Source organism: Poecilia reticulata, linkage group LG21 (genome assembly GCF_000633615.1).
Source record: "Poecilia reticulata strain Guanapo linkage group LG21, Guppy_female_1.0+MT, whole genome shotgun sequence".
In the NCBI taxonomy this organism is placed as follows: domain Eukaryota; kingdom Metazoa; phylum Chordata; class Actinopteri; order Cyprinodontiformes; family Poeciliidae; genus Poecilia; species Poecilia reticulata.
In genome coordinates this window covers 15701407-15716218 of record NC_024351.1, presented here as the reverse complement: position 1 = coordinate 15716218, position 14812 = coordinate 15701407, and the positions used below count along the sequence as shown (strand labels likewise).

General features: G+C 40.3%; 1 protein-coding gene across 1 annotated transcript; it reads right to left on the bottom strand.

The window, feature by feature from the left end:
* Window positions 1–1140: 1140 nt before the first annotated feature.
* On the bottom strand, window positions 1141–2961 carry LOC103457971 (uncharacterized). The gene is made up of 2 exons (XM_008398469.1): window positions 1451–2961; window positions 1141–1357 (listed from the first exon to the last, which is right to left on the bottom strand). The coding sequence occupies exons 1-2, from the start codon at window positions 2959–2961 to the stop codon at window positions 1285–1287; spliced, it is 1584 nt and encodes a 527-aa protein (XP_008396691.1). The 3' UTR covers window positions 1141–1284.
* Between the last annotated feature and the right edge of the window lie 11851 nt (window positions 2962–14812).

Genomic DNA, 14812 nt, shown 5'->3' with positions numbered 1-14812 from the left:
TTTCCCCACTGTATATATATATATGTTATTTTATATATATATATTTTTTTTTATATACATGTTGGATATATATTTATTCTTTTGTTTACATATTTATTTTTATTTCTTATGTCGGTTTTGGTCCTCCATATATGTCTTGTTGTAGATTCTTTCTATCTGTCAGGTTCTGTGTCTTCCCCATTTATTTTGTTAGTCTTTTCTTTATTTTTGTTTCGAATGAGTTTTTTTTATCATGGATGGAACCGTTGTTCCCCCTGGTGTCCACCAGATGGCACCTGCACGCAGAACCCCTGAGAAGCTGCTGGGTTCAACCCCTACTCACACCTGCGGCTCGTTTAGGAGGCGTGGACTACAGATATAAGCAGCAGCACCTCCTCGTCTCATCGCCTGAGTGTTTATTTACCTCGGTAACATTCGTTCCAGAAATAGGCCTTCTGTGATCTGCTCCAGACTAACCCCTTGTTGTCTTCCTCGTCAGATTATCCTGCCGCCTCCTCGTTGCTCTGGTGTGATCCATCTTTGCTGGGTTCTGAGTGAGTGTGCCTTTCCCCCTCTTCGTGGATCAGCAACCTCCTGTGTGTTTCCCCGACGCTGTCGGTGGTATCGGCCAGACGCCGCCCCTCGGCCACCGAGGGCGTCCTCCCTCGACGCTGTCGGTGTTACTGGTCAGACGCCACTCCTTGTGTGTGTGCGTTTATCCCCCTTCGTCGCTCCTTCTCCGGTGGATTTCCCTTCGGGACGCCACGGATCTGGAGACCCACGCCCGAACCCCCCGGAGAACTACTCTGACGGACCTAGTTCCAGGTCGTCTCCTTTTAGTGGAGCTACCTGACCGCTCTCCTACAAGCTCACTACCTACGCTCCACTCCGTCCTCATCACCTCCCTTCCAAGTAAGCACTCGTCAGTTATTCCCCGGAAATCACAGTTGATCACCCTAACTCTGTGTCTCCTGTTGACAGTAAGACCACCCGGTCCGCTGATCCAGTATTCACTATCTCCCTCCTGTTCTTTCAATAAACCATCATTGTATTTTACTCGCCTGTCTGATTGTGTTCTTGCATGTGGGTTCGTAAGCTAAGTTCCATCATGACTCTATCTATCTATCTATCTATCTATCTATCTATCTATCTATCTATCTATCTATCCATCTAACCACGCGCGCACACATACATACATACATATATGGAGAAAGAGAGAGTCTCCCTCTACTCCTCCGCCGCCTCCAGAATCTCCCGCTGCTCCTCCGCCTCCCTGTGTTTTGTCCGAGGCTCTGCTTTCCAGTGCTAACCCCAGTGCTCTTTGCCCCCTGCACCGGCGCCGTCCGCTGTACCCGCCTCCAAGGTCCACCTCTGCCTACTGGATCATTTCATTGGAGATTTCAGACTGTGGTAGGAAGCCGGAGCGCCCGGAGAGAAACCTGCAAACAGGAATCCTGTCAAATCTTTTTACCTTTTGTCCTCTGGTGTCTGATCATCTCTTCTCGTAAATGTAAATGAAACTGTTGTTGGACATATCTTCTCTGCAGTGAAGACATGCTTGTTGTCTGCCTTCACGGTTCGTTCTCCCTTCATTAAATAACAGTAGACGTCTGTCAGCTTTGGATCCGCACAGATGACGGAGGACAGGTGGTACGTCTCCGTCCCACATTCTGCAGGCACATCGATGGTCTGAGTGGCTTTGGTTTGGTGCTTTCTGGTCATCCTGTGCAGAAAAAATACCAGGACCTTGTTATCGGTCAGGCAGTGTTTTTTCTGCCAAGGTGACCCGCAGTCTGAACAACGGCGTTTGCACGCCAAATCCAACCAGTATTCAAGCAGTATAGATATACTGGTTGAAAATAACACTGGTGGAAGGGCAATCATGGCGCCGTTGTTCAGGAGCTTGAGGGAAGTGGCTCCACAGTTGGAGCAAGAGTCGTTGTCGTACAACTCTCTATCTGTGTCGCCGCCAAACGAATCCAGCCAGACCAGCACAGACTCCAGCAAACTTTTTATGTCATAGTCCTTTCCCATGTCTGACGGCAGCTTCTTCTCCCTCAGCTCCATCAGAACTGGGGAAAGGTCTTGTTGACTAAAATGCTTGCTGGGCTGACGGACAGCTGAGAGGATGAGACTCCCACAGCAGGGGATGGACGATGCCTCCAGAAAAACCCTTTCCTTAGMGAGACACCGCTTGGTGACGCTCAGGTTTAGGATGCTCTGGAATGCAGCATTCACCCAGCTGTTCTGGAGCTCATCGGAGAACTTGAAGAAGTTCTCCTCCGCTTGTCCTTGTCCTGCAGATGTCCTCCCTACATCTAGCAGTTCCGAGCCAACGCTAGCTACTGAATTAACGTTAGGGGAACAAGAAACCTCGACAGCAATGGAAATCTTTACATTCAGAAATGGTTTTTCAGACAAACGAGCAACACTGTTTTTATCTGAATTACAACGTTCCCCGTCCGGAACGTTCCCGTCCGGGGAACGTTGTAATTCAAAGGACCCTGTGAAYGTKSCCTTCAGAGGACTCTCCTGTAAGGATGGGACCAGCGAAACCAAAGCTTTGGCTGTCACTTCAGCCACAGCTTTGGCTGCGAGATCAGCCGCAGACAAATCTTCCCCAGCCGGATTTGATTTTTCTGCGACTGCAGTCTCACCCTCACGTTGTACCATCATCTCCGAACAAACCTCCCCAGCCGAGTCAGTTTGTCCAGAGACAGTACCATCATCCTCTGTACTGTCTCGTACAGAGGACGAGATGGAGTCCGAGGTCCCAACATCCAACGCCTTTTCAGAACAAACCTCCCCGGCCGGGTCGGTTTGTTTTTTGGAATTGGATGGAAATCCTTTCCAAAACAGATCGTCCTCTTCATCCTGATCGTTTTCTTTGTTGCAATCCTTCCCTGGAAAGAAACGATCGCACACATTCTTCATCCCAGTGGTCACGGCATATCCGATGCCCCAACCAACCGGGAATACCATGGGAACAAGCGCCGTCGCAAAACTGAACATTGTTGCTATAAACAAATCTGAAACTCCAAGAAATGTCTGGATCCTGACTGATGCTTAGAGATTCCAGTATTAAAGCATTAGAACTTCTTTGATCTACTGTGATGCACATGTCATCTATGACCTCATCAGTGAGCTCACTAGACTTCTGGTGCAACGCCTTGCTTCTGATCGTTGCTATGGAAATGATCAGATCAGCTCTGCATGACTCAAGCTGACATAAATATTTAAATAAAACTTTATACTTTTTATTTATTTAACATGAAGAGATTAATAGATTTGTATATGATTACATTTTTGCTTTTGTGGTTTTCCATACCTGCTGTGGTATAAATGTTCTGAAGCCTTTTATCCACTATTATTTTTAATTACTATTAATTCATTAGGATTATTCATGTATTAATCATTGCACAGTGCTAGGAACAGTCTGTGACTTGTTATATTTATTTTTATTAATTTTCGCAGACAATTTAATGCTGTGACTATTTTACCAAACATAAGAAACAAAAGCAGGAGAGCGATCCAGACCTGCACTTATACATAATTTTATTGAGGTCCAGAACCCAGAAGTTCTTGGCTTGCGTCATTCAGGAGCCTTGGGGATAAAAAGGCTTCATGATTGTATTTCAAAGGCAGATTTCAAGAACAACTTGGGCAAGAGTTTGGGTCAGCTGCTATTTCAAGATGTAGACGTGTGTAGGAATCTCCACGACGTCAGTAACACAGAGCAGCATGTCTTAGTAGGTGGATGTGTGCGTGTGTGTGTGCAAGTAAAATGCTTGCTACCTCTCTGTGCACAATAATGGAAATATATATATTATATTTTATTTATTTATTTATTTATTTTTGTCATAGTGCCCCCAAAAATTTAAAACTACTTTCACCCCTGATCTGCACTAATGACCTTTGAACACAATGCAACATGCGATTTTATGGCAAAGAGAAAAGAAACTGGAGAGACACAACACCGTGCTGCTGCAGGTGCACACTCTGCTGGATGCCCTTTTGAGACTCACCTAACCGCGTGCAACTCATTCTGACCACCGTTACCCCGCTGCTTTCTGTCTAACAAAGGTCAGAGCAGGCTCCACGGTGCAGCTTTCCTCAGCTGGACCGAGGCTGCTGCTGACTATAAAGACACAGCAACAAGTCCTGGGCAAGCTTGTGACTTCATTGCACTTTGAAATCTCAGACGGAGAGCAGAGCAGAATCAAACACGGAGTGCAATGAAGGCCAAGCTGGGGTGGGCGTCGATATCAGGACTGAGGGGAAAGATTTTGACAAGAGCAGTGCAGAATGAAATCCCCAACCAATAAAGAAGTCTGAGGTCAGTGTATATTGGCTTGAGTTGTTATGATTATCTCATTAGTACTTTAGACATTTTCTCATGAAAGGAGCATAAATCTTTAACCAGGAAACATAGCATTTCACTCCTGTTTTTTTCTTCTATGCTGCCAGTTGTTAAAGATCTGTTATCCTCACGTTTGTATCAAATGCATAAAATATTCAGCCGGTTTCGAAAGCAACATCTTTTATTTGCAGAGTTTTGAAAGGTACTCATACTCTTGAAATAGTTTAAGGTTTTCTAATGGCACTGGTGGCCTTTATTCAACAGTAGCTCGACAGGAAAAAAGGGCAGATAGAGGAGGAGAAGACATTTAGTAAATTGCCAAGGGCTGGGAATTGAACTGGAGACAATTGCATCAAGGACTGCAGTCTTTTCACATGATACACCTGCTCTGTTGATTCAAATGTTTACGTCATTTATTTAGAAATGTCTGTGAGAGACCAGGATGCTAAAGTTCTGGCCACTTTTCAATTTATCTGTACACCGATTTGGATTCTAAGCACACTATGTTCATGTGTTAATTTCATGTGTTTATGCTGCTTTTGGGGAAATTTGTTCCATGTCTGTTGTTTCCTGCATCATTTGTGGTACTTTGTGGTCCAACCTTTTGCCTCCATCAGAGCTGTTACTCTTTGAAAAATGTGACCCAAATCTTGGCACATCTAAGAGACTGGAACAGTCGATTCTTCTTTTAACTGGATTAACCTTAAATTTTTCATATCTTCCGCCACTCATCTCTGAGCTACTCTGTGTAGGTCAGTCATATAAAATCCCAACAAAGTAAAATTTTGCATCATTGCAAAAAGTCGAAAAGGTTAAGTGTTACGAACACGTTGCGAGGCAATGCGAACTTTAATGTTTACCGAGTTTGTTTGCGCTGGTTATTTAAACTAAAAAAAATGTTCTTGTAGAATATCTTTACACATTTAACCAAGTCTCTGTCCTGCTTTGAATTCCAGGAAACACCTCATAGGCTCCCACACGGGTTCCAATAAAGCTTGGGTGGATTTAAATGTTCCCACACAAAACTGACTTAATAGGCCCCACACAGACAGCCTCTGCTTGTTAGGGGTTAACCTGGTGTGTGGAAAGACTGGATGGTGTTAGTGTGCCAAAGTGTGTTACAGAGCTCCGACTCAGACCGTGCCGATTGAAAAAAGTAACAATTTGTTGCGAAGTGTGCTATAAATTAGGCTTCAAAAGAGCTTCCACAGTGTTCAAGCAGCTGTAATCAGCAAGGGACATTAAAGAATCGGATGACGGTTTGGGTTTCTGCAGTAATCACACAGCGGGGGAATATTTATATTCACACATGTGGTCTGCGTTGTTTCCATAGCAACAGGTCCTTCTGCCCAGAAAAAAATAAAAAAAGGATGCAGAGAAGAAGTTGCTGAAAAACTTCCTAATATCAGCGGCTTTCCTGTGTTGTCTCTGTCCACAGCGGCGTCTCGTGTTTCTCTCCAGCTTAATCCACTCACTGTTATTCTTCCTCGGAGGAACACACACATCAAGCGGCGAGAGTTTTCGGCCTCATATTATCTCAAAAAGCTCATCTTGAGCCCCATTTGCCTTCAGATCAGGCTCTGCCGACTCTGTTCTCTTTGATTTGCTCCCTTCATGTGGCGTGGATAATCAAACTTCCAAGCTCCTTCTAGTGACAAAAAAAAAAAAGAAGACCAAGCTTCTGTAGAGTTGGTAATGAGGACCTTGTTTTTGTTCTGACTGATGCTCCTTTTTGAGCAAAATAGAGCTGCCAAGGGTCATATCTCTCTCCACTATGTCTATCCCTCTAATGAGCAGAGTAGATATCCAAACTCTGATGCTGTTTGCCTTCCAATAATGCCTCAACCAATTATTCATGCATCTTCAATTATTAAGGTTCATTTGATGGGGTGCTTAAATATTTATCACAGGTAAAGGTGCTGGTATGGATTGCTGTACATGATCGAATACATTTGTGGCACAAAACTAATACCGTAGACTTACAACAACAACAGTGTGTAACATCGCCTGGAGGCTGGTGGTAAGGAGGCTGCAACAACATCCCAGATTTGGTTTGGTCAGAGTAACACGCAGTACCTTCCATTATTAATGACACCCCTGGTAAAGGTGTGCAAAAACATTGAAATAGATCACACTTAGCTACATTTTTAGAACATTTTACTATCAGTTCAGGTTTACTAAAAATCTGAGGAAAAGTTCAAAGTTCAGAAATAATCTTTTAGTTCTTTTAATCTCCCAAGAACCACACTTATTGACTTAAGCGGTTTTAATAACTTCGTCTCACCATTTGGTTTGAATATGACGTGAAGCAGAGGTCCACTATTCAAAATGGGAAAGACAAAAGAACTCCAGGCAAGCGTGGATGCACAGCACCGATCAAGGAAACATCAGTACTGTGCATAAGTAATGTATACAACCTCATCACTTTAGCATCTATATATCAGTACTAGCAGCTCTCAAAGGAATATTTTCCTCAGAGGAATATGACACTGAGCATGTGCACTCAACTGTTTTGGTCAGAAAAGTTCTGGCTCCACTCCTGTACCTTTTTTGCAAGAGTGTATACTCAAATTAAAAAGTTATATTTTCTGTTTTGCTCCATAAAAAGATGTAATAAAATATTTAGGAGGATCAAAGTTTATCTTGCCACCAAGCAGTCTCTAACAATTTACTGCTTTTGTACACATTTGTGCCAAGTGAGGCAATAATTATGTAAGGTTCTGTCTCTTTCTATATCATCATTTAGCAAGATTTAAAACACATCAGTGTCAAAAATGACAGTCCCATTGATTAGCAGAAAATAAACACTTTCAAACAAAGTGCAGCGAGCAAACTGTGTGTAATTCTGCCTCGTTAAACACTAAGCATGGTGCGTGGTTAAAAAGAAACACCTATACAAACATCACCTTAAACAAACATACATAAATATACGATTCAGATTCGGGAACTCTTTCATGCCAGGTTCAAAGTAAAATTCTGCTCTTAAAGGATTTACAAAGGCAAGCCGCGTGAATCTGGAGCAAATAAACTCCTTTAAAAATAACATATAAGAATCACAAGAGGGAAGAAAAACAGCAACAAAATTAATAGACCCTGACAGAAGCTCTGATAGCGAAATACATCCAGGATTTACTGAAACATGTGTTGCTACCAATGTGCCTAATTGCTTATCCTATTGCCAAACTTTGGGAGCATGATGGAGCAGCATCGTGAAAGATCAGGGAAAGACAGTTTTCATGCAAATAAAGAAAAAGACCCCAAAGAATACATTTTTTTTTCTAATAGCGATGGGTAATTATCATTATTGTTGATCATCAATAAATATGAATGCTTTTGACAATATGATCAGTTATTGTGTAATAAGCAGCTCTGGAAATGCACTAATTAAACTAACTAAAGCCCATATTTAATGATGGGTAAGACTTGTTTTGTTTTGTTTTGTTTTCCTTAAGAATATTTAATGTGGGTTTAAATGCAGTCAAATACAAACACTGGCGGCTTTTTGAAAAACTTTGCTTTGTTACTTTAACCTTTTTCACACAAAAACTACCAAAAACAAAAAAAAAGTTGAACATATTTTTAGTCCATAACAAAGCAGAGTATCAGCTTCAAAAAGGCCTTTTGAAATGTGTAGATACATGGAGCAGAACAGAACATCACCAAAGACGAGTTACAATCAAAAGCATATCTGAGACAATTTCAGTCTGTAATCACCCAGCAAAAATCTATAAGAATGGAAACTATGAAACAAAGAGATTTCATGGAGCTTACAGCTGCTGCTGCTGTGTGTCTCTGAGGCTGAAAGGCTGAGAAACTTATAATAGTAGTGAAATCTGCAAAAGGCATCATGTCACCTGTTCCCAGTAATTCTTTGCGATAACCTGCTGTTCAGGTGGGAAACTCATAAAAACAGATTGATGAGCTCATTTATGTAACGCAGCTCCTTCTGACAGAACCCAGAGGTAGCAACATTAATAAATTATGTCCATCAGTTCGCAGCTTCTGTAGCCTTTAATGTGCACATTGGATTTCAGATAAGAGAAAGTTGTGCAAATGTTGTCCATACCAACATTCCCCCCCATCCTCCATCTGTAGTGCAACAAATAAATACATCAACCCCCCTCCCTGCAGCCTTATCTTCCCACAGACAACAATGCTGATCATACAGTTTCAACATGTCCAAGCAGAACTCGGAGAATAAATATGAATACCAAACACTTTGGTAGGAATGTACACATTATTTTGATGAAACATTTCCTCTCATTCTTGTGGCAAAGTTAGCCTGTTTGACGTGGTTCAAGGTCAAGGTAGTCATTACATTCTCTCAAATCTATTCACTTCATTTATAAATACCCAAATTATAACAAAGGATGCTTGTGCTTCATATTTAAGTGCAAGCAATCTGATTCTATCTAAATGCAACATCCAGTCTAGTCAAAGCTTGAAGTGCTCTACTGACAGTAGACAACATTAGAGCTGCTGTCTGTGTGGTATTTATCAGCATAATATATTTGGCTATAGAGGATGAGACCAACTGCTGGAGGATTTTTGACATTGTTGCTGTTATTTCCCCAGGGTTTCCACCAGTGTATAATAAGCCTGGCGGGCCACCAGGCTTTACTTGTGGTGCCCCCACCAGGCTAAGCTTTGCTTATTAAAATGTTTGCATTTTTTAAGACTTTTTTTTATAGTTGGTGATCAGGTATTAATTTCTCAATAACACATAATTATCAAGTGATATTTTCAAATTTCCTGTCAACCTTAAACATTTTTTAACTCAAAAACACGTCGGGCCGCTGGATAAAAAAAAAAATCCAGCGCCCTAGCGCCCAACCACCGGGATTAGCAAGTTTTCTGGGGGGAAACCTTGTTCCCAATTCACTAAACCCACTTCCTGAGGAATCACAGTGTCAAATATTTGATTTGATATTGCATGGATTCTGTTGCAGTGGTGCACATGTTGGTTGCATGGCCCATAAAATTCAAATGTGTACAAAAAAATATGTGGTGACAAGCGAGGCTTATACATAATACAAGTTGTGTGCAAGTCAATGTCAATGTGTTGTAAGGTGATGTTGGTGTGTCGTTTGTTTGGTGTGTCCTGAAACAACTGGGCAGCAAAACTTTCTATGGAAAAATGTTGCACAAAGTTACACAATCAGTTTTATTGAGTTGAATTGCTCACTGCATTTTCACTTTGTACCTTGACTCCTTTTATTTATGTCTGATCAGAAAATCGGAAAGGGGTTTTACTCAAGCATACTATTCTTTTTTTTCAGTACCAGTGGAATATATTTAATGGATGGTTTTGTCAATATTTGCTATACCATTTGCCCTGGGGGAACAAATAACTATTCAGCCAGAGAATAAAAAAATATGTCTCCAACTTTCTGCTCCGAGCTTCATGAACAGGACTGTCACTGTCACTTAGATCCTGCAAACTCACCAAGGTTGGATTTAAATAAACCAAAAAGATATTCTGTCTGTTTTTCCTGTTGAAAATGTAAAAATAGTGGGATTTTCTTTTTTTCTTTTTTTGCGACGCTGCAACGTCTGTGCAAAATGCCGGAAAGGAAAAGCAAAAGTTAAATTGTTTTCGCCGTGAGGGTTCTCCCCCCTCGACAGCTTGTAATTAAATATTCACTGTCGAGGATCCAGGGTTTGACAAGTGGAGGGCTTCACCAGGTTGGTCCAGAGATGAAAGGATTCACAGCCAACAAATACATACGGCTTGATAATACTGGTGTCTGACAGTGGCTGTTTTCCAAAGCAGCCTGGAGCTTTGACTAGCCAAACAAAGCTCCATCTGATACAATCTCCCCGCAATGCCAGAACTGGAATAACTACGTTTCCATTCACAACCACCAACGAGAACAACAAAAGGTTTTGCTCAGAAAGAGCTGCTCAAAATGGGACCAAAGAGTAAGAGACTTTATATGAGATAAATAGTTTGCACTTTGCTTATATTATTCTTTCTGTTAGTCTGGTGACAGCGGTCAGTTGTTGACAGACAGTTGTGGCTGCTCTGCAGTCGTTTTGCTGTCCTCCATCTTTTTGCCCCAGTGAGCATCTTATCGGATAAAAACACTGATTTGTCTGAACTCAATAGTCGGCGGAGCATTGAATTTACACTTCACCAAGTGACTAAAGAAGCTGCATCGTTAATGTTTCAGTCGCTGATCTTTCTTCAGAGCTAATTAGCACTTTCCATGAAGCTTCATGACTGGGTAAGGAGTCATCTCTCTGATGTGGAAGTTTTCTCTAGCTTACTCCAGGGTTAAATAAAAGTTATGTTAGTGTTTGCTTTTTTTTGTTGTTTGTTTCACTTAGACGTTTGAGATGATAACACAAATTAAACATCTGGCATAGATAATTAATTTATCTGCCTAAGGCCTTGCATTGTTTTGGCATTATTTTTAACATTTCCGTGAGTGTGTGACTCCGGTGGAAAGAGCTACAGTCTGGCTAAAACTAAACGTCCTCTGCAGTTGAGCTTTAGGTTACAATAAATAATTTATCAGGCAAACGATCCCTACTTTACCCAACAAAATTATTACAGTTGGACTCTGTTGAAAGTGTCTCAGTTTAAAAGCTCCAGCTGTTATAAGACTATTTATTTAGTTGTTTCATTCATTTATAGTTTAAAATTGACATGACACATGTTGACATGAAGTTTGAATGAAGGAGTAGCTTGAAGGGGAAAAAAAAGCTTATGTCGTCAGCCCTCTCTCTAAAAAAGTCAATTCACTATAAGCACCAAGAATCAGTCAATCGTCCATATAGACACATTTTTAAACACAAAACAGGGAATGTGAATATATAAAGATAATAACAAAGACAAAAACAATATCTTTTGGTGGTTGGAAAATAAACATACTCAAACATAGTATGCACGCTTCACTCCTCCGTGAAAATAAATTATAGTTATAAAAGAATACAAGCAATTTTACTCTGCTTTTGTACCTACATGGAGAATCAAAGGCAAAAACTGTTTTTTTCATTCATGTGAAAAAAATGTTGCTTGACAGTATTAACATTTTGAGATAAGTTTGACTTGAGTTATTTTCATGTGACACCTTGTTCTCTTGAACCCATCTGGACCCCCACACATATAACAATTTTAATATTTTTTGGTGTCATAAATAAATAAGATGGCGTCCTCTTTATTGATAACCAAAAAATCTGTTGTGGGGATGTATTTGTTGCTATACAAAAAAAAAGTGTGTTGCATTGCAGTATGATGTTGATATGACTTTTTTTGCATGTGAGCATCCACAACATTTCATAATGCTGTGACTGAAATAATAATAATAATAATGCTTCATGCACTCCATGCTGTAACCTTGATATTTTTATCTCCCCTCCATTAGAGAGTTTGGAGCATATTTAAGGAGCAACTTTCAGACAAGCTTTCAGTGGGAGGTATATGCCTAAAATTATTTTTTATTTTTTTATTCTCCGCACCTGCTGTTGATGTATTTGACATTGCGTCTTTCACTCACACGCACAACCTGTCAATCTGTGTTCCTCAACTCCCCCCCCCTTTTGCCTCACCAATTAAAGGAAGTAAGAAATGAGAGCAGGGCAAAACTGTTTTCACCAAGAGCGAGAGAAATAATTTGATCCTGGGGTCTGCACTGAGAAACAGAGATTGCTCTATATTAAGAAAAATAAGTGTGAGTGGGTGTTGAAAATAATGAGCACGGATCCAGAGTTTTCTAATGGACAAGCTGCCAGAAGGGTTAAACAGCAATTTGATTCCACTTAATCTGCTACTTCCTTCAGCGGCATGCTTGTCCGAATATATTATTAAAAATAAAATCTCTACGGTTCACTGCTGCCGACATGCCTTGTGGCTCGAAGGGGCTCGATCCTGCTGAGAACCTCTCTCACACCTGCCGCTCCCTGGCAGGTTTTTGATGTTCTTAATCCTAATTGTCGGGAAGAAAGCCTTTTGTAAGCCAAAAACTCCTCGCCAACTGTGTCTGTTTACATTTGATGTCGCAGTGGAGGTAAGGCGGGCATGCTGGGAGATCCGAGCGTGCTGCGTTGTTGCCTAGCAGGATGCACACCTTACAAACACTTTATCTTTTTCAGATGACAAAAAAAAAAAAAAAAAAAGTGCCACTACAGTTTGTCACGTTTTCAATCGTCAGGGAAAAGTTGATACTTTTACTTGTGGAAGAATGAGGTCAGGATTTGCGGTGCTTCAAGTATCGCTGAATGGTATCGGATTGTTTGCAGCACTGAAAGGAAGGTAAAATTCAGAGCAACAATAAATGTTGTGAAAATTACAATTGGTTATGAAATTCTCATTGCTCCATTAGTAGAAATCTATTTTCTTTTTTTTACTAATTTATGGTGTCCCCTCCACATGAAGGACTGTTCCAGTAACATCAACACTGCATGCGTGTGTGGAAGCCCTAAAACTGTGGTCCCCAAACTATGGCCCGCGGGCCGGATCCGGCCCGCCTCCTCATTTGGTCCAGCTCCATGAACACTCCTTCTTTTTTTAATATAATATAACGGATAGAGATCATTCAGATTTTTTTTTATACATTGTATTTCCCGGTTTATATGTGGATTTTTCTTCAACCACCAGGGGGCTCTTTAGCAGGAAGTGTGTCCTGTAAACTGTGAGTGTTTTGTTTTGCATGGCGCATTGCTGCCATCTGTTGGACTTTTAGGGAACTGCTTGACTTTTATGTTATTTAATCAGTACGGTTGTTTGCTAGCGGTAGAGCAGATGAACACATGTGTTTGTTATGAATGCTGCATTCCAGGTCGAATTCTTCGAAGCAATGCCTGTAATTAGCAGCTTATACTTCAAAATGAGCCTTTTTGTTAACATATGAGTAATTCATATGTTAAAGTTACTTTCCCTCAATGGAATATATACTAGTCAGTCCCAGTGACCGTTTCACTATCGGTTTTTGCCCATGTGCTTTCTGGGTAAAAATCAATCGAGAAACGCGCGCACCCCCCCAACCACCACCCGAGAACGCAACCGACCAGCAACCCGCCGGCGACAGGATGTACCCACCACCGTCGCCCTAAATAAACAAACAAAACAAAAATAATCTAGTGATGAACAAAATCTGACCAGATCTGAATTATTTAGATTAATATTCTTTGTCCGGACAAAGTTTTTAAGCATCTATGTCATTCAACATTGGTCCAATTTAAGTGATCATGCTTTTAACAAATATATGATCTAGTAAGTGGTCTTAAACTTACTGTCAAAATAAAGGTATTATGTCTTTTCATTATATAAGAGGAAGTTGCTGGAGGAGTGAACGCAACAAGTCACTCACTCTGCGTTTCATTAGATGGAAACTTTTTAATCTACTTTGGAATGTATGCCATTGAAATTGAATGATTTTTTTTATGAAGTGCTTTGAGATGACATTTGTTGTGATTTGGCACCATGTAAATACATTTTATTTTATTTGATTGATACAAAAGTAAAAAGTCTGTATATTCTTAAGATTTTTTTTATTATGACAGCAGATGAAAACAAATAATTAAAATTTTTAAGCAAAAGCTTGAATTTTTTGTTAGAAAAAAACAAAAACTGTATTTGGTTTTAATTAGGACAGACAGTATTTAGCTGAGGGATAACATTTACGGTTTATACTTGTAAGCGTTTTTTCCTTTTATATTATTTAACTGTCCATTGGTTTCTATTGATTTTGTTTTTATTACCAGAAAAAACAGCAAAAGAAGAGTCTTTCCGGCTACATTATTTAACTAACAGCTATAAACCTCTCAGGCAACATTCCACACAATAACTCACTGGGGATACAGCATGGGGGAAATGTCTTGCTGAAAAAATGTTGGGCTATTATTTGGCCCCAGAGACCCCTCTGAATGTCAGGCATTTTTGTGAGCCTGCATAATTTTTTCTTCTCAGTTTTTGCCACCCTGAACAAAAATACTCAGATTAATTGGAAACATCAAATCTGTCAAACCTGGCATCCCAACAAGATTTTTTTTTTCTACATCTCTATGGCTGTTTGTGCTCTTGACACAATTACCCAGTGCATCAGGGTTTGCCTTCGATATGAACTAATCTGTTAGAAGTCCACGAAGGCAGATAGTGGATTCGAAGGCAGCACAACATATTTGCCTTCCAAATTAAGAATTCATTAAAGACTCTTGTTAAAGTAACAACAAATACAATTGTTGTCTGAGGTTCTGTCTCTGGAGGCTGCAGCGGGAGAACAAAGGGTCGATAAGCTCTATCAAATCTATTTTTGGATTCTTAAAGATACATCACCAGCAGATATTTTTACAGAGCCTTGGCAGATGTAGATAGCACACTCTGCATTATATATATATATATATTGATTGATATATATATATATATCAATCAATCAATCAAATTTTATTTGTATAGCACATTTCAGCAGCAAGGCATTTCAAAGTGCTTTACGTAATTAAAATAAAAACAGAAATAATCAGTGAGAAAGA